This window comes from Panicum virgatum, chromosome 7N (genome assembly GCF_016808335.1).
Source record: "Panicum virgatum strain AP13 chromosome 7N, P.virgatum_v5, whole genome shotgun sequence".
NCBI classification, from domain to species: domain Eukaryota; kingdom Viridiplantae; phylum Streptophyta; class Magnoliopsida; order Poales; family Poaceae; genus Panicum; species Panicum virgatum.
Genome location: NC_053151.1, coordinates 33028123 through 33050557, shown reverse-complemented (window position 1 = coordinate 33050557; position 22435 = coordinate 33028123). Strand labels below are relative to the sequence as shown.

Genomic DNA, 22435 nt, shown 5'->3' with positions numbered 1-22435 from the left:
CAAATAAATAAAATTTCAGATAAAATAGAAAAAAATTAAGGGTTGGTGGTGTCACCCGCCTCTAGAAATGAATTTTTAGGGGCGCACACGTTACCCACCCTTGCAAACATCATTTTTAACTATGAAAAGCAGGAAAGGTGTGGTATCGGCCCCCTAAAAATGGATTTTTTACCCGCCCCTCAAACTCTTTTTGCAGTAGTGATCCCTAAATTAGCGAGCTGATACGTGTGCTTATTTAAATAGGAAAAATCCACTTTAAACCTTTGAACTATCATAAAAGTCCGATTTTCAACCTTAAACTATAAAATCGGATGATGAGGGTCATCCAACTGTCTAAACCGGACAAGTTTGGCCTTTATGGTGGTTTCAAAGGTGGTTTTATATAAGAGGTATTGAATAAAAAATCCAGTTTGACTATATGGTTACACGTTTCGAAATGTTGTATTTAAGAGGTGTTTTTTGCTTATCCAAGATAAAATTATTGTGTAATAGTTGTCTAGCTATTGAATTTCAGCGAGTTTAAGATCATAGTTTCGAGTAAACACTTGTACCGTGCACTACTCGATTCGTGAGGGGACTTTCGTGAGAGTTAGCCATCATGGATAGTTTTCGTGTCAGTTTTAACTATTTTCATGAGTGTTTCCAGCTCTCATGAAATCTCCGTTTTTTTTTGTAGTGGCGGGTTGACCAAAATGAGGATCCCAAATGGCATGAGCAATAGGTTAATTTTCATTCCAATGCAAGCTACATGATACAAATCTCCAAACATCCATAGAAAGATTATGCTAATTGCCCAAAGTGAGCACAATATTCCAAATACCTTACTAACTGCCATATGATAATTCGTGGCTTCCATTTAATTTCTCTAGGATAAATGTCTAAGTATTATTCTCCTTTGGAAAACAAAAAAATGATCAGTAAACATCCATATTTATGTCGATCCTTTTTAGGTACATGTTTATCCCGAAATGACTACATGGATAAAATGGAGTGGCGACATTCTGGTCTTCTGACATACACAACTTTCAATTTAGGACACTAAAGGCAACATTTCAACTTTCGAGATACACAATTTATATCTCTTTTGTCAACAAGTTCATATGGAACTATGTAACTGCCATATGCTCATGTTGGACGAACGAACTTTCACAATGTGCAAAATAGTTATAAGACAAACCATTTGCTGCATTCTTCAACAAAATGCATCTTATTAAGACAAATATACACTACCATTGCCAATCGTCCTTGGCATGCATACTTTATCTTTGTTGCTATGTGCTTAGTCCCATTAACAACCAAATCAGTTCTAGTTGCTTTGAGTTGCAGTCTTCGAGGACAATGAGAACATAAGCGATGTTACACAGCATGTCTTCATGGACTTAGTTGTAACCTGCAAGCTTTCAGTTAGTCATAATTGAAACACAACTAAAGAACAAAGAAAGAAGTCAATAAGTCCTATGCAGAAAAGGTTAGGTTACCCTAATTTAGGAGGTGATGGTTGCTCAACATTATTTTCTTGTGGAGGAGTATTAAGCTCAAGATGAATAGGAGTATTGTCATTCTCGACAACTGCAAAATTGTATGGTGTTGTTGAATCACGGTTGACTTCACCTGTTGCTTCTTTCTCGTAGAGCTGTTCATAGAAATAAATTGCGGTCAATCATACGATGGGTCTTATACACTGGGAAATTATCTTTACTAGTTTATCAAATACCTTTTTGTATAATTCAACATTTTCCTGACGAATCAGGTTGACCTTTTTGTATAATTCCATATTATCTTGTTGAATGAGACTTCCCTGCAAATGAACCAATACAGAATCAGCTTGCTGAAATCCACTCAGACATTGTATTTCCTATGAATAATGCAATGTTCCAGAACCTTCCGATTCAGTTCGTGAATTTCATCAACCAAGAGTTGGTCCTGAAAATAATAATCTTGAACCTTAATTGTGTGTTTTGAATGAGGCAATCTGGTAAAGGATAAAAATGGTTAGCATGCTGTACCTTTTTCGTCCGGATGCAACGGAGGCTCATTTCTAGCCGATTTTCTAGATTTTGAAGTTCCTTAACACCCCGTCCAGAAAGATCCTGTCCCATCAACTGCCTGCAGTAAATCAAACCATTTTACTTGATCATTATGCTTTGGGTTTGACTTTATTTCAATGTAATTGATATCTATTACTTGACCTTATCATGTTTTTTCCTTAAGGATCCGGCCTTTGAGTATATGTGCATTATTGCTGTTTCGGCTAGAAATAGATCAAGTTAAAAATGAGCCATAAATGTTTAAACCCTTTCATATTTCTCTTGTTTGTGAAAACTGATATCTACGTGAAAACATGGACTATATTGGGTCACAGGCTCAGAGCATATATCACATTCATAAACTCAATTGTATGCTAAAGTTATTTTTATTATCTACCATTTTATTAATTCATACACTGAACGAATTTAATTGGGGTTGGACATGTTCTTGTTATCCTCAGTCCTTGGGTTTCTCCGCCATGACATATGGAAGATCTATATCATGGCATATAAACTTTATTGGTTCTTTCTAGTTTTACCTGTACAAACTAGACTATGGGTTTTCAATTGCACATTCAATGAGGAACTGAAATTTTCTGTATGTTGAGTAATGTAGCATTATTGGTCTTATTCTACCATCTGTTTTAAACTTCTATATTTTTTTGAAACAAACATCAGAATGGATTTTCTTCGTTGAGTTGAAACAGACATCTGTGTGTCTGTTTCTGATTCAAAAATTATGCAACCGTGTTCATGCTGACATTTCCTATATTGATCCATTTATGTTAAGAAAAATTTCTAATTCATATATCTATAAAACTTGCTGGGTTTTCTTGTCGTACCGATGATTTTCTTGCAAGTTGTGCAGTTGTTGTCTCAAGCTTGCTGCCTCCCTTTGCCAGAACTATTGATTGTCAAAAGCACAATTAAGTAACATCATATTCAGAGAAGCCAAAAAGTATAATAAGTTGCTTAATTAGAATGGTGGAACTGGTGAGTAAATTGTATATTGTTATTAAGAAATAACCAAAGTACATGTGATGGCATGTCATTATTTCAATAAAAAAGTTTATATACAATACAAAATAACAAGATGGAGATCAGTAAGAAACAACAATCTCTACTCCTAAAAATTGTCTAAGCGGGCCGCCGCCGTGCGTCGTCCGTCGCGGGGTGCGATCTCTTCGCGCTTGGTTTGGTTCAGCCTCGAGCGGTCACAGATGACTCGAGGAGCGATCTGAGCCAGGGTTCACCTAACCGACCGGTCTCCGGTAACCGCTGGGCTCCGGTTCCGGTTTACCGGACCGGTTGCACCGGTTACCGGTAGAAACCGATCAAATTCAAATTTAAATTCAAAAAACTCAGTTCAACCGGTTCGTACCGGTATACCGACCGGTTAGACCGGTTTACCGGTCGGTTTGACCGGTTTACCGACCGGTTTGACCGGTTTGAATTCAAATCCAAATTTAAAATCGCATGTGTAACCGGTATACCGGCCGGTTAGACCGGTTTACCAAGTGGGCCTTAATGGGCCGTCTCATTTTTTTTCCTTTTCTTTTTTGTTTTAACTTTAAATGCCCGAAAAGTATGTTAAACTAACGAATTTTTGAGAAAATTTGACACCATTAGATTCGTCGCACCTTGAAGTATTTTTAGGATTTTTTGAAATTTTTTCATTTTTTTAAATTTAAATTTGAATTTTGAATTTGGGCCGGTTCGGTACCGGCCCACCGGAACCGGACCGGACCGTCAAACCCGGTAAGGGGAACCCTGATCTGAGCCGCTCTCGCACCTCCCCCGACCCACCCGCACGCCCTCTTTTTGCGACACCCTCCGCCGCGCTGCTGCCAACCCGCGCCGCCCCCCTCACCCCCCCCCCCTCCTCCGCCGCGCCACCGGATCTCCGCTCGCCGATCGTGGCCTCGCCCTCGCCCAGCGCCGCCGCTCGCCGCAGCGTGCAACTCTGCCTCTCCGACGCGCGCGGGTCGCCGGATCTCCGCGTGAGATCGACGGCCCACCTCGCCGCTGCCCTGCTGTCTATGCGCCGTACCCTCGCCCCCGGCCCCCTACTTCACCGCCGTCGCCGCCACCTACTCCCGCGTCGTACGTCGCCGCTCCGTCCCCGGCCGCCGGTCCGCGCCGTCCCCGGCGGATCCGCGCCGTTCTCGCCGTGCCGCCACTCTGTCCCTGACGGATCCGCGCCGGTCCGGCCGCCGATCCGAATCCCCGGCGCTCCTCGGCGCCCTCCTTGCCCGACCATCGCGCCGCCCCGACTGCCGATCCGTGCTGCTCCGCGGGTCCGCCGGGTCGGTCGCCTCCCACGGCAGCAGGCTGGCCTTCGTCGTGCTGCGCCAGGGCATGGACACGGTGCAGTGCGTGGTCCACGCCGGCGGAGACGACAGCCCCGGCGTCAGCCCAGGGATGGTGCGCTTCGCCGCCTCCCTCGCCGCGGAGTCGGTCGTCGACGTCGAGGGCGTCGTCGCCACGCCCCGCGCCCCCGTGCTACGGGCCACCGCTCGGCATGTCGAGGTCCGCGTCAGGACGATCCGCTGCGTCGCCAGGCCGGCTAGCCCGGGAATCCCGTTCAGCCAGCCTCGACGACGCGACGGCGGCAGCGGAGGCGGTGGAGCTCGAGGGCAGCCGGAAGACCCCGCGTGGACCGCTTCAACTACAGGGCGCTCGAACTGCGAACGCCCGCGAACCAGGCGATAATCCGGATCCTGTGCCAAGTTGAGAACGTGAGTAATGAACGAACTCTAATTTGACGATACTTTTTTTCTGCTGATTCTGATCAAATTTGTTACTGCTAACCGAACCTGCTTATGCATCTTTCATCAGTCACCATTCACCTCGTATGATCTGTAGTTCATCGAGCACTTTGCACTTGAACTATAAAACTAAAACTGAGCCTGCTGAACCTTTTGCAGCTTATAAGAACCGCTGCCTCCGGTGTATGCACATGATCTTACTCCAACCTTTTGCAGCTTATCAGCTTCTGTTTTCTGTTGCAGGCAAGGTTTTTAAAGCGTTAAGGCGAGGCGAGCCACCACCGCCTTATCGCCTAGGCGACGCCTAGGTGGGCTAAGGCGGACTAAGGCGACGCCTTAGGCGAGGCGAGCCACCACCGCCTTGTCGCCTAGGCGACGCCTTAAGGACGCCTTAAAAACACTGGTTGCAGGAGAGTTTAGTTTATGTTGAGTCATGCTGCTTGTTTGCTATGCTGATATCAAGTGCAGTTTTCCAACCATGCCTACACAAATTAGGAACGTCTAGGCTCTACTTCTGTTTTGTTACAATGCTTACCTAATAAACATCACTTACTTCTGGTGAATTGGTTGTACATTCTAATTTCAGATACTATCATGATTTGTTTGGCAAAGAATACTGGGTGTGTGGTACTCAATTCCCGACTATGCCCACATATCTCCATAGTGGCAAGATCTTGTTTTTAGGTTTTTCGTTGCCAATCCAGCCACCATGAGTAGCTTATGTAATTTTGGACCATTAGCTTATGCACATTGTCTCCTTTGAGCTAAACACTGAAATTGAATATTCAGAGGATCGACATCACGGAGATAAGAAATCATCCCTAATGGAGCAATGGACGACAACACAGTGTGTGACCGGTATGAGGAGCCATGGATGAGATATGCATATTTTATACTGGCTGAGCCGATCACACTAGCAAACATATCTTTTTATACATAGAAATATTTTTATTCAGTTTATTTTAGTATCATCAAGCATCTCTCAACTATGTGATTGTTTCATCTGATTCACTTGTTTGTTTTTTAGGAATCATTTGATTCAAAATTCACTTTTTTTACTGACAAAGATGAAGACTGAACACAGGCAAGAAATATATATGTGTCCCTCTTCTGATACTGATTAAGAGTAACACAAGTATACTTTATCAGATATATATACATCATCAGTTTATATACTGACGATTTCTGAACACAGACAAGGGACAACTTTGTGAAAGAGTAAGCATCAACAAAGTCCATAGTTCGCAAAACTTTTATGAATAGTTTAGAGTTGATCTGATGCACTCCTTGAAGGGTTCTCTGAACTGATGCACTTGTTTTTCTAGATTCGAATCTGGGAACTTGCCGGTGTGAGTATGGCGCATCAGATCCGGGATGACTTCTACCATTTGTTTGTGCTGATTCATTAATTTTTCTAGGACTTGGTAACTATCATTTCTTTTCTGCTTAGGGATGATGCATCTGGTTTCCATTTATATCATATAAACTAAACTTCTTTCTAATTCAAATGGAATGTACTGACCTTCAAGAGTATTGCAAGCAAATTGGAGGAACAGAGGCATGATGGGAGAATCTGATGGGACGGTCTAGAGTTGTTCATGCGCCTGTGGTCGGACGAGCTAAATGCACTACCCAGGTTTGGGAGGTCTTGATGAAACCTTTCTTATTGCATTGAGTGAGCTGAGTGTTTTATATTCTTTTAGTGTCTGACTGGGAGTGAAACATTTTTAGAGCCCACCTAAATGGAGATCAAACGACTATCCAACTATATTGGGTAACATTTTATTTTGCAATAGAGATTTTATTGCTGGTTTCAACATCTTTATTACATCACATCAACGACTTGTTTGTAACTAAGGTGTATGTTATGTCTGAGAGAATTGACTTCTACTTTCTGTATAATATGTTTTGTTGTTTGGTTTGTGCTTGTTGCTTCTATCTTCTAAATTGAGATTCATTGTAATATGCAGTTCCAGTGCTATTAAAAAAAATAGCAAATATAGTAGCATTTTATTGCGTAGTTTTTTTTTCTGCATATGCTCATTCCCTTCTCTTCCATTGGATACACGTCCGTCAGGCCGAGGACGGCACTTGACGGCAGGAGCATGCGCATGGCACGAAACTTGGTGTTTGCCGTGTGCCCGGTCCTCGCACACGGCGAACATCGCAGTTTGCCGAGTGTTCTTTATTTCCCGTGTGTTTTCATGGAGACACACGACAAATAGCTGGTTTGCCGTGTGCCCGATATATTGCACACGGCGAATTGCCGTTTTCCGGTAGTGACTGTTGCAGTTCTGTTCTTTTTGTTAAAAGATGCATAAATTAAGAAGTTGGTATGTATAGTCAACGATTCTTTTCTTACACTTCATTTCATCATGTGATCTCAAAACATGTTTTTTCATACTCCCACTGTTGCATTAGAAATTACATGTTTTTTCATGCTCATGCTCCATATATCACTTTAAAAAAATTCAGCTCCCGTAGCAACGCATTGGTATACACCTAGTTGTATGAAAAAACGTCTAAGGGAAATATAAATTTTTAAACTTGAGTTGATATTCTATTTTGAACAAATACTTAAATTAAACAAATTTTTTAGGACTTTCAACCTGGACATATAATTGGCGTGCTACACTCATATGCTGTAATTATTTGCTGTTATTTGCACTTCAAACACACAAAGTAGTGTTGATGTCTCAGTGGAGCTAAATCAATCCCAGAGTGTGTGAAATCCTAATGAAGTATGTGCTAGGGAGTGACATAGCAGAGTTACTGAACAAGTCAAGGAATGATCTTAAGAGTGACATTGCCAATGGTTTCATCCTTTTCATGATTTGTTATAAGTTATAATATTCAAAGATTCAATATAAACTCAAAAGGTTATTATTCATTTGCCGCTCATCCTTCCGGAATATGGATTCATGCATATGTTGGATTCTAATTTTATAAGATTTTCTAAGAAGTAACTTAGACCATGTACCTGTGTTTCCAACTGCATGTTTCATATTTTTTCTACCTCTTCTGTCTTTTGGTGGTTTCATGTTTTAAAATGTTTGTATTCAAGATTTGAGATGAGTCACACGGCTTTTCCTTCAGTGAAAGATGGCTTTTCTTGGAGAGCTAGCAAGGTTGAGAGGGTCTCGTGATATTGTGTTTAATGTTCTCAGTACAAGCTAGTTTGTATCAATTGCACAATTAATTTGCAGACCATTTCCTCAATGGAAAAAATCCTACTGGTACTAGGGGGCGCCAACTGAGCACTCCAACGTAATGTCCCTTTGCTTTTCCCTATCTATTTGTCTCCATTTTAGTGATTTGACTATGCGCCATTTGTTGATTCCATTTAAGTACTCTTATTATGTGTTGTCTGAGACTATGTCCTAATTTGTGACACACTGGCAATCTTGTACTTTGATGGTGTGGTGGTCTAATACAAGCTATGTAATTTTCTTATTAATGTATCTCTATCAAATTAGAGGCTATCTATTTGTTGCTTGCTGCATTCGACAATTTGTTTCGTGGTTCCTGCATTGTTCATTTGTTTCATCTGAGGTGAATGTAATATGCAATATGATTAACCGATTAGCTGAACCAACCGATTTCACAAACTTGGTCGGCTATTAGTTTCCTAGGATCAAATTCGGTGACCAGTTTGTAATAGCTGAATTCTTCTTCAAGGAATTATCCGGACTGAATTAATTGTTTTAACTTAATCCCCATGCCAAACTTCAATAGGAAGGTCTTCATTTTTAGTTTCTAGTGATGATGCTTGACTTGCTGATCAACATTTTTATCATGCCCTCCTAGTTTGTGGCTTTGTGCTAATGAGCAGAATTACAGAGACAAAAGTGCCTTGGTACCCTGTTAGGGGAGTCCTCCTTTGATAGGATGATCAGTAGGCAAAAGTTTGGAATCCCTAGCCCATCTACATTTTAGATTTTACTATGATTTGGTTATATAATGTATCTCTCAACATAAAGTCCAACTAGGTAGAGTTGTATGGTGCTGCACCAAAGTCCGACCGACTAGGAAGAGTTCTATGGTGCTGCCAAAGTCCAAGGCTCTCTCCGTTGTCACTATGTCTGTTGTGAGCATTTTCTTTCCTGCGCATAATGAGCTCAATTGTTTAATCTACTGCTTTCAGCTGGCCCAGCCTAGGCTCTGCTTTCAATTGGGCCAATCTAGGCGCGTGGTACAAGTCCATTTCAAACGTGAATTATTGCGCTTATGTTTCCCAGTTTGACACGTCATGCCGTCTTTTAAAGATGATGAGCCACTTCCTTTTCTGCCTTTTGGTGGTGGTTCACAATGGGTTTTAGCTCTAACATACTCTATCTTGCTTGGCTTTAAAAGGCTTTGTTGCTGCTTGATACTATATCTTGTATATTCAGTTGCCTAAGTTTTTCTTTGAAAGAAAAGTTACCTAAGCTGTACCTACTGTTCTACTATTATAAGTGAAAGATGACTACACGTATACGCAAAACAAGGGAACAAAAAATATTAAGCAATTAACAGGAAATGTACAAAAGTTGTACCCACTACGTGACTTCTTTAGCAATTTCAGCACTAACAAACTATCACTTTTGACACTAAATTATGGGAGGACATGGAAATGAAACATAAGAGTTACATAGCATCAAACCATTAAGCTTTTGTGTCATATTGGTGAAAAGATGGGTATAAGTATAATGTAAAAGAAATGTGGTTTTTTCTTGGGGTATGAGAGAATTGCTGGTATCCAACATGTTCCAGCGGCGCGCTTCTGATTGCGACTCCTACGGCGCTCCTTCTCGATGTCCTTGTCTTCATCTTCCATCTTGACAGTGACTGTGACGCTTGGAGGAGGTTGGGAGGACTCATGGTTGAAGTTGGCTATTACCTCCGTAGTGGCTGTAGTTGTTTGCATGTCGTCATCGGAGAGGTACTCTCTGAAGTCGTCCATATAGACGCGCTCCTTAGAGTCATCATTGTAGTTGATCTCCATGAGGTGCACCATATTGACTTCTCCCGAGAAGTCTTTGATGTCTTCTTCTTTGCGTGGGGATGGCAAGGTTGATCCCTCTTGGAAGGGAAGCTCTTCAGGGGCCTGAATGCCCGTGTATGGTAGGGTTTGATCATGAGGGTTGCTCCAATACACGGTTCGACCCTCGGGGGTTGTTTAATTCGGTTTTGATTTGATTGGTTGTAAAGGCCGCCTCACCCTCGGTGGATGTTCCTTGGCCGAGCAGGATTAAGGAGTCTAGATCCTTTTCTGAGTCGATTACGATTTTTGACTTGGTAGCCTCCCGGAAGGCGGTGGCTAGGTTTTGTAATCCTAAAGGAAAGGTTGGGGTGCAATAGTATGGTTCCGGAGGAAGGAGTCCCATCTCAACCTGGAGAGCCGCATCATCCAATCCATGCAATGTTTCGTTAGTTGGGGGGACATCGTACTAGCTAGCAGGTCACAGGATATTCCCCTCGGGTGCTTGATGATTCTATGAGCTAGATTGGAAATTATGCCACATATTTTTGGCTTTTGATCTTTTCCAAAGCTCGTCGATCATATGTGGGTTGCATAACCTTCCATAAATAGGTCGACATCATCTATCTAGTCATCAAGATCATCAAAATTGTCTGGATTATCCAGACTATTTATGTAACCAATGAATTCTCGATCATCAATTGGATTGAGGAACTCTGGGTTGATGTGAATGTAATTAGGGTTGAGTGGGTCAGGGTTATCGAGCCCGCTCATGAATTCATCGAAGTCTTGATTAAATTTTGGCTCAAGAGCGTCGTACTCCTTGGCGTTGAGGGTATCCTCAGCTAGGTTAATGCAATCTAGCAAAGAGTTATCCACTCGACCTAGATGGACAAAGTTGTCCTCTGACTGAGGGTGGTGTGATCTTGTTGCTGTAAAATTTTTGATGAACGGGACACCGTTTTCTTGTAGAGTAGTTTGCATGAGGTTAATGCACTAGGCGGTTTTTTTGGAAACATGATCGATTCTGTCAAGTAGATCGGAGTTGTCTACTCGAGGATGGGTTATTTCCTCAGATCGGTCCAGTACCTTTTGATTAGATCAAAAGTTTCTCCTTCCTGGGGATCCTCAGGAGGGTTTTTTGCGGTGGCAGCTTGAGTTGTCGAGTCGTTTGGGGGAGGAAGCTGATTTGGGGAGCTGGATCCCACGTTCTCTTGATCGGCACAGTGATTAGTGAAATCACCTGAGCCGTCTGCGATGCATGTCCATGCTCTGAAGGTGAAGGTTGTGCCCTTCTCCAGAGCATTGTCGAAGTTGGAGAAAGCCATCGAGTTTGTCAAAGGATCGTGGTACCAAATAAATGATTACTCGAATCAGGATTTTTTGCATAAAGATCTGCCCCACGGTGGGCGCCAGTTGTCGGTGTTTTACCATCACACCTACCTAGGGATACCCTTGGGTAGATGGATGATCATGGGAAGTCATCGAGATCAAGAACACGGGTGCAAGCAACACAAGAGTTTAGACAGGTTCGGGCCGCGAGTTGTGTAATACCATACGTCCTGTTGGGTGGTTTGTATTGCCTTGAGTGTAGATGGATGTGACTATGGTGTCTATGCTTTGGAGGGGTCCCTGCCCGCCCTTATATAGGCCAGGGAGCGGGGTTACATGAAACCCTAGATCGATATGAGCCTAGGAGTCTATCCTGAGTACTACACGGGTGGTTTCCTTCTGTACCGACGAATTACATGATGCATGGTATGAGATATGCCCCATCCCATACACGGTACTGATCCGCACCACGTCAGGTACCCCATGGCCCCAGGTCTGACACTCCAGTATAAAGGAATCTTATGAGTGTGGGTTTGGTGATGAATCAAGTCGAAGAAATGTCAACGAAGATAGTGCAGTGTAAGCTAGATGTCCCGCCTAGTTAATAAACATGTACTAGTGACTTGTATAGTCATGATGTTCATATCATAATGAAGTGCTCGGGCGCTTCTTTCACCCACAAGTCTTGCAAGTACTTTGTAAAACATCTATAGAACCTCGCAATATCTTAATGATGTTAAGTTTCTCTTGAGATGTCAGTCATAAAATCTGACAACAACAACTAAAACATTTAGGTTCATCCTAAATGTAACTCAATTTCAGTTTTCTCTAAGCCACCAGCATAAAAAATTGGCATGGATAGGTTTATATAAGCCCACCCATGGCCAGACATACTCTCGACCCCTCACTCCTGTCCGTCGCCAGTCCACGTGCAACTCCACCACCACCTCCTCGGCTAATGTCAGTTCTTTTTCTATTTTTGGATGCTCATCCTCGGCACCTTGCACCGCCACATCGAACCCTCTTCGTCCACTACCGGCACCGCCATGACATCCGCTGGTTCGATGCTGCTTAGGCATTCATATCAATCAATTTGTATTACTATATTATAATTGTCTTTGTATTTTATGCAATTGCCAATAATGAGCATAATTATTTGTGATTGAGGTCTATCGAGTGATTGAGGTAATTATTTGTGATTTGAATATTGTGAATATTTGTTTGTCTATAGAAGGATAGCTCTTTTTTGTCTTGCAACAATAATATCAGTGTCCTTCCATAATTAACATGGGATATGCAAGTAAGGATAAGCTAATATTACTGTCCGGAATTTAGCACCGCGTGCTAGGGATACAATTATAGTATATGCTAGCATTCAATCTGATGCCGACATCAATAATAGATAGCCATGCCGATTTCAAAGCTGGCACATACTCAAACTGCTTATGCAACATCTCTTTAGTTGCCAGTTGGATAACCAGCAGTGATGAGGGTTAGGAGCCAGCATGGATGCGATGTAGTTTAACGTATAATTCACACGCGAATTGTTACAAGAGTAAAATGCACTGTGGGTACATGAACTTGCAGTGCTGTGTCAAATAGGTCCATAAACTTAGAAACCGGACATCTAGCCCCTCGAACTTGCGAACCCGTTCACCCCAGGTCCAGTCCGGTCTTGCATGGCACTGTGCGCCCGCGATTTGCTACAGTAAACCCGGATTTGCTACAGTTACCGCGGTTTTGTTTTTTCTTTTCTAATTTATTTCGGCTGAATCTTTGAAAATCATAACTCTTCGATACGACATTGGATGAAGATGATTTTTATATGAAAATTGTAGCCCTCGACGAGATCTACAACTTTCTAGTTTTGAGTTTTTTCATTTGATGAAGTTAAGTTGCCCAAAAAAATTATACAAAAGTACAGCACCATAATAATCGCGTACTTCTGCTTGTCGCACTAGAAAATTAATATATTTTTCTGTTTGTTGTCAAATGAAGACACTTGTATACTAAAATTTTAGTACTCTAAAAGATCTAAATTCTTAGAGTTTTAAGTTTTTATATTTGAAGTTGTTAAAATATCGATAAAATAGTATAAAGCAGCATATTAAGTACGCAAAAGACGTTGAGGCTTTATACTATTTTATCAACATCTTAATAACTTTAAATGTAAAAACTCAAAACTACAAGAATCTAGAACGTTAAAAGTGTTAAAATTTTGGTATACAAAGTGTCTTCATTTGACAACAAACAAAAAATATATTAATTTTCTAATGCGACAAGCAAAAGTACGCGATTATTATGGTGCTGTAATTTTATATAATTTTTTTGAGCACCTTAACTTTATCAAATGAAAAAATTCAAAACTAGAAAGTTGTAGATCTCATCGAGGGCTATAATTTTCATATAAAAATCATCTTCATCCGATGTCGTATCGAAGAGTTATGATTTTTCAAAGATTCAGCCGAAATAAATTAGAAAAGAAAAAACAAAACCGCGGTAACTGTAGCAAATCCGGGTTTACTGTAGCAAATCGCGGGCGCACAGTGCCATGCAAAACCGGACTGGACCTGGGGTGAACGGGTTCGCAAGTTCGAGGGGCTAGATGTCCGGTTTATAAGTTTATGGACCTATTTGACACAGCACTGCAAGTTCATGTACCCACAGTGCATTTTACTCTTGTTACAATATAATTCAACAATTTTGTTCCACCAGCTCATAGTTTAACGTACAATTCAAATCTTCTTCAAGTCTAGAATCTATAAGCAGAAACAGACAATGCAACATCCAAATCTATCATTTTGTCCAAAGTGCCCCTAATTTGACTGCAACCTGCAGCCAAATGAACCCACACAGTAGAGCTCAATCTATATATGTAGGGTTGACTCCATATGACATGCCTAAGCTTATTATTGCCTCTGCCAAATGAATAAATTTTGGCTCCTTAGGGTGCTGTGATATAATATAATGACCTTTATTATCAGGGTCACAAGAAGTTGATTACTACCTCTTTTTTGTAATTTATGTGATATACTTGTCATATATATGCAAGCAAATCGATGTTTATGCTACCTGACATCCATATAGAATTAGGAATTTACATGCAATAATGGATGAAAGGCCTCACTATATTTACTATAGCTAGCGATAATGGTATATGCTGTACCTTCGAACACTTATCTATACACAGTAGGAACTGAATTTCAGCTAAATAATTATGTACCATTTGAACTGCTCAATCTATTAAACCGTCGAATCATCCCAATGATTTTCATTATTTGCTTGGGTGCGAGCTGGCTGCCTAATAATAATACATTAGAGTTAACCAAGTAAACTGATCAATGAAAGAAGCAAAGCGAAGCGCGTCTACTTATTTATGTCCATTACTGTTTTAATATTAGTGTATTGCAAATAAGGTTGGCAGCATGCATTTTCCAAGTTATATTATTATTAGTGGTAATAGGTTGATTAATCTCATATATATGTGAAACTTTGGACATCTTCACTGCCCTGTTCGATATAGTATATTTTCCTATTAAGTAATATCTATCTTTCAACACATTTGTACAGATCGGCGTACATTTTACTATATTTCTATAAAGAGAGATATGATGCGTGCATACAAGGGAGAAAACATGAAATAGTTTTCCTATAGAGATGCATATGGATGCAGCAGTGTCCTAACGTCCTTTCAAGTTTTAGTTTAATGATGGTTCAGTTCAGATCTGATGCAGTGCGGACCAAATATTATGGCTACGTAACTGCAATCAATTTCTGCTATATATCTTTATCGCTGCATTTTCTTAATTTATTACTTTTGTCACTGTTGACACCTCGTGATTTTTTTTTGCTAAATCTTTATAATAGAAAGTACAAGAAACACAAAAATCAGCAGAAAACGATGATGTGATGCAGTTGATCAACATTTAGCTAATTTCTGTTGAGCTCACTTCTAAATTGAAGACATACCTTAAGCTCTGTATTGGGGTTTGCCACAAGCTGCTCCTCCTCCTTTGCTCTGCCGTATCGATCAATTACTGACTTCATGCTGCGTAAAGGCAACACCATACCAATAATATGAAAAAAAAAATTGTTATCTACGTTGTAGATAGGCAAACTGAGTTAATTACTAAGACAACTCGACTTTAATTTCTTAGATAAAATTAACCATAGAAAGGGTATGAATAATGTACGCATGAATGTCATATATGTGCACAGAGATAAACACTAAAGGTACATAACTATATTCATATTTTTGGTATCTAGCTAGCATATTTGGTGTGAGCTGAAAACCATGGACTGAGTACACAAAAATATGCCTATATATATATATATATATATATATATATATATATATATATATATATATATATATATATATATATATATATATATAGAGAGAGAGAGAGAGAGAGAGAGAGTTACTCCTTAGAAAAAAATCTTAAATCTAGATCTAATGGTATGGATCTCCTTATCACCACCTGAATATACTTCCACCCTTGTGGGATAGTATTCATTCTCTTCTCTCATGTTGGTGCCATAGTCACCTATTACTCTTAAATCTGCACTGCTGCCATGAATATAGCCGGTATCCAAGGGCGAAGCCAATCAAAATAGCACCGGGGTCTTGTGTGTTGCATACCGGGGCTTTTTGTTTTTTCTAAAGTATAAAACAATAATCTCTATTGATTTTACTAAAATCTATCGGGGTCCGCCGACCTTGACAACAAAGGGCAGCTCCGCCCCTGGCTGATCGTTACCCAACCAACTCCTCTAATGCTTCTAATTATGATAGAGGATGCAGCTTGCCCTCTTCCGTGCACATGGCAACAAAGTACCACATGCTTCTATCCTCTCCGCTTTTTCATGTTTCTGATAGCCACACCGCTAGATCTACCACACTTAGCCGCCATATCCGATGATATCGATATTGGAGTGCTTGACCTAACTCACCAATCAACTTCCTCATCCCTCCCATCTCTAGGCATAAAAACAATCCACCAAAAGCATGCAAGACACCTTTCTAGATCTAAGGTCAGGACAAGAGAACCAGAACCCTAATACCCCGCCTCGACTAGAGGCGGTGATTGCCATGGTTATTGGAGTACTAGTTGACTTTAAGAAAAAAACAAAGGTGGAGGAATTTGGGTAATTCAAATGATATATATCCTTGAAAAAATTGACAAATGCAAAGCAATATCAAATCTGAAAAAGATGGGAAATCAAAATCTGAAAAGCTGTTCTGAACCTGAGGTCCATAAACCACTGTAAAATTGTTCTTGCCAAACTCTGGTATGGCCACTGGCCAGCAGCGGCTGCAAACTTACATATGTGTAGTAGCTCGAGGAACTCCATTATATTTGCTTCAAGTTAAGTAGGCGCAAATAATTAAGTTTTCCAGAAAGAATGAAACATAGCAAAAACCACACATACGTCTGGAGCTAATTAAATAAGTGCAGGCCGAAATACAGGCAAATGAAACGCTACGCAAGAATTCCATGGAATCAGTCATAACCTGGTGCTGGCGTATTCGTAGAGGCGGCCGGTGCTGGAGAAGATGACAAGTCCGACCTCCGCGTCGCAGAGGATGGCGAGCTCCCTTGCCTTCTTGAAGATCCCGTTCCGCCGTTTGGAGAACGTGACCTGCCGGCTCGTGGAGTTGTCGATCCGGCGGATGAGTATCTTGCCCCGCCCCATCCTCAAGCTCTGGCCGATCTTGCAGGCACGCAAGGATAGTAATGGAGAGGGAGAGGAAGAGAGATATGGGAAGAACCCAGCCTGCCGGAGCTCTGGATGGAGAGGGCTCTCCCAGCTGGGGTTCCCCAGATAGGCGAATTATTGGAGGGGCAGCAGAGGGGAAGAAGAAGACGAGAGAGTGATTAGTCCTTTGCTGGTGGCTTTGCAAGTTGGGTTTCCTTTAGTTGCTTTCCTTCCTTTATTTAGCAAGGAAATCAAGGAGGCGGGATTGGCTAGGGTCGCCAGGATGGGTTAATTTATTGGAAATGCTAAATTAATGGTGGTAACCACGGGGCTTGGTAGCTTCTGGAAAGAAAGGGAGCATGCCTGAAATTGGTTAGGCGCACACAAAAGTTAAAAGCTAGAAAAAGCGCATTGCCAAATGCACCCATATCTTATGATGTGCCTCCTAAACGTCACGTCAGCATCTACACCTTCAGCATTTCTAGTGTAAGCAGTGTGATGAAATGCGCACTCGTGGGTGTGACTGGGTGTGGCCGGGGTGTGCGTGTATAACGGTGAGTGCACGCTTGCATCATATAATCATGCCACAAATGGCCCAAAAAAAAAAGAATCCAAGAACAAAATGGGAAGTCGATCACTAACCAACTTCTAGAAGAGACATAATTATCGCACAAATTTAAGAAAAAGAGAAGTATTAGGGAATACGCACACTACACACACACAAGCACAGCCATATATATACACTGAGGTTCTGAAATATTTTACCTGCGGCACCACTATTACAGATCTCCCGGCATCCTTGTTTAAAGCTACGTTACTTCTACACTTCGAACCTATCACACACACACACACACACACACACACACACACACACACACACACACACACACACACACACACACACACACACGTATCATTCTCAGTTGCTGTACCTTATGTGGAAATAGAACTTCCTTCTTATCTCTGTCTCGAAAAACAATAGAACTTCAATTCGTTCCCTCTGACCAATTAATATATATAGAGAGAGAGCACCAGGGATGAAATAATAATATTTGTCCAGCATTGGATCGATGCATATATAGATTTTGCTTACATGACATGAGCACAACTAATACCAACCTCAGTTCACAAATACTTACCACTTGCTTAGATTTACTGTAGCAACTTTGACTGCGCGTTTTGTTCATAAAAACTTTTGTAGATGCATAACGCTAACAAAGTTTAGGGCATAATGAATCTGTTAGTACATAAACTTTAAATGTTCATAAATATTTTGTAGTAAAAAAATGGATGGTCAAATTTGCTACAGTAAAAAAGAGGTGACAAGTAAACGGAAACGGAGGTTGGTATAAAAATTGAAAACTGAATGGGTATTTCCTTCAAATTTGATAACTAAGGAGGTTTGTACTGAAAAAATTATATAAAACTTCATTTTCCAAGTACAGCTCAAAATGGTAGATGGAGTACTGAGTACTTGATATATATATATATATATATATATATATATATATATATATATATATATATATATATATATATATATATATATATATATATTATCAATGGATGCCTGATTGAGGACAAGTGGCTTAACCGTAGAGAAGCACTAGGTCCGTCTTTTTTTGCGTAAAGACTTCACAAGTTTTAGGAGGCCAATGTAAGAATGCGCATACGGCATACGGGTGCTAATTAATTAGCATGAGACATGCACACGTGAGCGCGCCACCACGTCACCCCTGAGCTGTCGCGTGAACCAATACAGGCATGCATGGTTTTTGCAGCCCAAGCACTTGATGCTCATCGATCCTGCTTCACATAAACCTGATGAGTTAGCTAGGTATGAACCGTCTACTTGTGAGAAGAGCTTGAGCATAGGTTCTATATACCTTAACTATCCTCGATGAACCAAATGTTTTGGGCCGGTTGAGCGTTCACAACTAGAATATAATTAAATTCTCTAAAAATATTAGAAAAAAACGAGCTAGCATCGTTTGTGGAATATATTTTGTTATTTACTAGTGTAATAAAGTGAGAGCCTCATGTTACGTGGTTATAACATACTAAAACTAGCACAAACCATTCTCACTAAAATTTGAGCATTCTAAATCAACTGTTGCAGTCAAACCACAAATACATATATAGAGTCGTTATTGATGTATACTCCCTTCGTCCAAAAAAAATGTTTGTTTAGGCTTTAAAATTTGTCTAAAAAAGATTGTTTGTTTGCGATTCAGACCTACCTGTTCTCGTCACCCGAAACGAGGCTGACTCGTTCCCGAGGCTGAGATCCTGCGAGCGCCCCTCCCCTTCCCTTTTTTTTGACCAGAATTGTTTGGAGCCATGAAATTCTATAGGTGTGACATTTACTACAGTGCACAGATAACCGAACAATCATCATTAAATAGGCTGGGGAAGCCATCCGTCAGTCCGTCTGGGAAAGTAAATTGAACATACTTTAATAGGGGTATGGAAGACATTTTTCATTCTCACTATCCTGTCTGAAATTTTCTAAACAAATACTCTTTTTGGACGGAGGGAGTAGTTGTTCATAACCCACAATACATGTGGTTTTAGGTGCAGGAGGAACTCAAGAGCGAGCAGCTGGTGAATTGTGCGGGACAATCTCTAGGGTAAGTGCCAAAGTAGTCGGTGGTTTGGATCTGGCTGGACAGCTGTTTGCTCAACAAAGCGAGGGAACTATGCAACGGGCTAAGAAAAATCGTGGAGATGTTCGAGAAAGCACACAATCCGTGTGCTTGGCGTTGATTGGTGGATGGCTGCGGATATGTGGATGGATGACATGGCACAACGCATGAGTACATAAATTCATTTCTGATACATAAAAATCGGGCACGATATTTTGTTTTCAAATTATATGTAAAAAATGAAATGCAGATTTATCGGACCATATAATGATTTTCCATAAAACTATATGATTATTTGATTTTCAACATGGCTTTGGAAGCAATGATTGCTTATGAGGTAAGCATCAATGAAATGATCACTCTAGCGTGTTCCGATAAGTTAGAGAACCACTAGACTAAATCAACCGCATCCGATGCAATATGGGACCCACACTACCGGAAACCGATGTGACTGTTTTAGGCCATAGTTTTGATGAAAATGTTTATGTTTGCTGTCTCGTTACTATTGGTCGCGCGTGGTAGATAGACCTCTAGTACACTTTTATTGTCTAATTATATATACAATTTCATTGGAAACAGATCTTCTTTCTGTCAAAATGATATCAAATGATGTAGCTAGCCTACTACTAGTAGTTCCATAGTAGTATGTTTAGAGCTCACAATATTTAATAGTGCCCATGGGTTCTTTTGGTTGAACTATCAACACCAGTTAACCATCCCTAAAGCAGGACGACTGGTTAGCTAGATATGGAATAATCGTTTGCCGATTTAGGAATTGCAACCACAACAAGTAGAACCGTAGAAGACATTCACGGTCCACACACTTTGGTCTAGCTTAGCAGAGAGGGTCAGTGGATCACGGTACCAGCGTCGCCCCACAGTGGCGGTCAGTAACTTCAACGAAACAGCTCGGAAAACGAAGAAGCCCTCGCTCGGTCTTCTATTGGCTGGCTGGTGAAATGGATGCAAGCCATCCGGCCACCATGTGAGGGCCATGCTGCCACACAGTGATCCCACGTTGCGGCGTAGCAAACGAGCATAGGATGCAGATTTCCCGATGAGGCCGCAGCACGCCAGCAGCCGCACAGTCAGAGCAGCCGGGATCATCCCAGTACAAGCAGTACCAGTAGTCTAGTACGAGGGGGGGCTTTTTCGGGAGCCGGTAACTTTGCACGGTAAATTGGAATCCAAGTGTCAATCATCCCCTACATGCCACAAGCTAAAAGCAAGATCTTGTCCAGCAAAAGCAGCCATTAGTTGATTCAGTTAGGCTACAGGTGCGAAGCACAACCATGGGTACCTTTTGTTTTCCTATGTTTGAATGCCAACGTTGCCCTGGTCCTGGCCCTCGAGAGATTAAAGGTACAGGCAAGTAGGAGCTGTGTTTGCAACTTAAATATGTTATCATGACATGGTTTAAAATAATATAACTATTGTCTGATGCTCGAACTATTTAAAGTAACTCTGTCGAGCGAATTGAATAGAGTTGCACGATGTGGCTTTGTAGGTGGAGATAAGCTTGGGGTTCTGAACCGCCACCCAACCACACATAACCAACGAGGTGTCGTTGAAGGGAAGTCTCTCGAAGGATAGCTGGTACACATGTGCCTACCACAGGATGCGATAATAAAGAATATTATAAATATTAGCGTGAATTTGTCAATCACGTGTTGGAGATTCGAGCTGTCGGCTGCTTTTATGTGGATTTTGCATTTATGGACATCTGGATTTCTACTTTTATCAGACTACCACTATTGGGGGTGGATTGTTTCTTTTCATTCTTAGAAAGGAAGATTTCATAGATTGTTTCTGTCTTTTGCACTAGCTTGTAGGTTTATTGTTGCCATGTCGCTGTTTTCATATAAGGTCCAATGTTATTATTGTAGAACTGACATTCTTATGTAAGCCGACTAATATGGGCTTCATCATTTCTAATATGTATGCCACTTTATTCTGATGTACATGAGCAAACTATTTGGAAATATCACGTATGCAATATATATAATATATTAAAATGAATATGCCTTAGTTGTTGATACAATGACCTACAAACTTTATTCCAAAAAAAACATAGCAGTGCATTTTTGAACAACCGTTCTAGCTAATAAGGCCACATCATTTTTTAGTATGTGCACCACATACTTCTTTTTAGTTTCTAAAATTGGTAGACCAGAAATCTCTACCCAATGAATGAAAAGTGTCAGGTAGATACATGAGGACTTTCACTGCATAACTCTAAGGTAGAAAGTGGTCAATTCTACTAAAGTTAAGTAATGCAGATATTTATTTGAATGTTTGTCTTACTGATATTTTCCGTTATAGGATGTGTCAAGTTATTAAAGGCCAAAGCAAATTAGCATAGGCAAGTTGTTATCCATAAGAAGGGCCCCATGTATGTATATAGCTTAGTTGAATGGTATGGCATTTGCGCAAGGACTTACTCCCTCCATACTCAAAAAACCTAATGTTTAGGACAAGGTTTGAGTCAAACCTTGAGAATATAAATCATGAATAACTCTCAAGTTGTTGAGTTTGAAAATGTAAAAATTATATGAATAGATTTGTCTTGAAAAATACTTTTATGAAAGTATACATATATCACTTTTTGATAAATATTTTTAGAGGAATAAGAAGTCAATGTTGTGTTTTGGAGACCGTGTCGCTGTCCTAAACGTCAGGTTTTTTGGGTATGGAGGGAGTATCTTGCATGGGTGCGTGTGTTAAATTGAAAGGGTTTGAATGACTAAATTGCAGTAATTTGATCATTAATATAATACCAATATCCAAGACTATTTTGCTTGTCCATACATCTAGATCCCATAAAGAGGCCTTATCTACCAACAAAGAGATACACGCACAAAATAAAGCAAGCAAAGAGAGATGTGGAGGAATTTTGGTGGGATAACCATATATATTATCTCATCAAATTCAACTATTTTATAATATATAATAAATGTGAAGAACACTATGTGGGGTAAACTTAATCTAAAATTTACCTATCAA

At 40.7% G+C, this 22435-nt stretch overlaps 1 protein-coding gene and 1 long non-coding RNA gene across 4 annotated transcripts; one reads left to right on the top strand and one right to left on the bottom strand.

Moving 5' to 3' along the window:
• Positions 1 to 914: 914 nt before the first annotated feature.
• Positions 915 to 16957, bottom strand: LOC120682226 (MADS-box transcription factor 27-like). The gene is made up of 8 exons (XM_039964034.1): positions 16603 to 16957; positions 15057 to 15135; positions 2870 to 2931; positions 2007 to 2106; positions 1882 to 1923; positions 1715 to 1798; positions 1479 to 1633; positions 915 to 1390 (listed from the first exon to the last, which is right to left on the bottom strand). The coding sequence occupies exons 1-8, from the start codon at positions 16782 to 16784 to the stop codon at positions 1372 to 1374; spliced, it is 723 nt and encodes a 240-aa protein (XP_039819968.1). The 5' UTR covers positions 16785 to 16957; the 3' UTR covers positions 915 to 1371.
• On the top strand, positions 3837 to 6722 carry LOC120682227. Of its 3 annotated transcripts, none has more exons than XR_005678301.1 (4): positions 3837 to 4765; positions 5039 to 5653; positions 5823 to 6013; positions 6121 to 6722. It is a non-coding gene; the product is annotated as an uncharacterized LOC120682227 (long non-coding RNA). The 3 variants fall into 3 exon arrangements; XR_005678300.1 differs by having other exon boundaries at positions 5039 to 6013; positions 6121 to 6219; positions 6325 to 6722; XR_005678299.1 differs by having other exon boundaries at positions 5039 to 6013.
• Positions 16958 to 22435: the final 5478 nt, after the last annotated feature.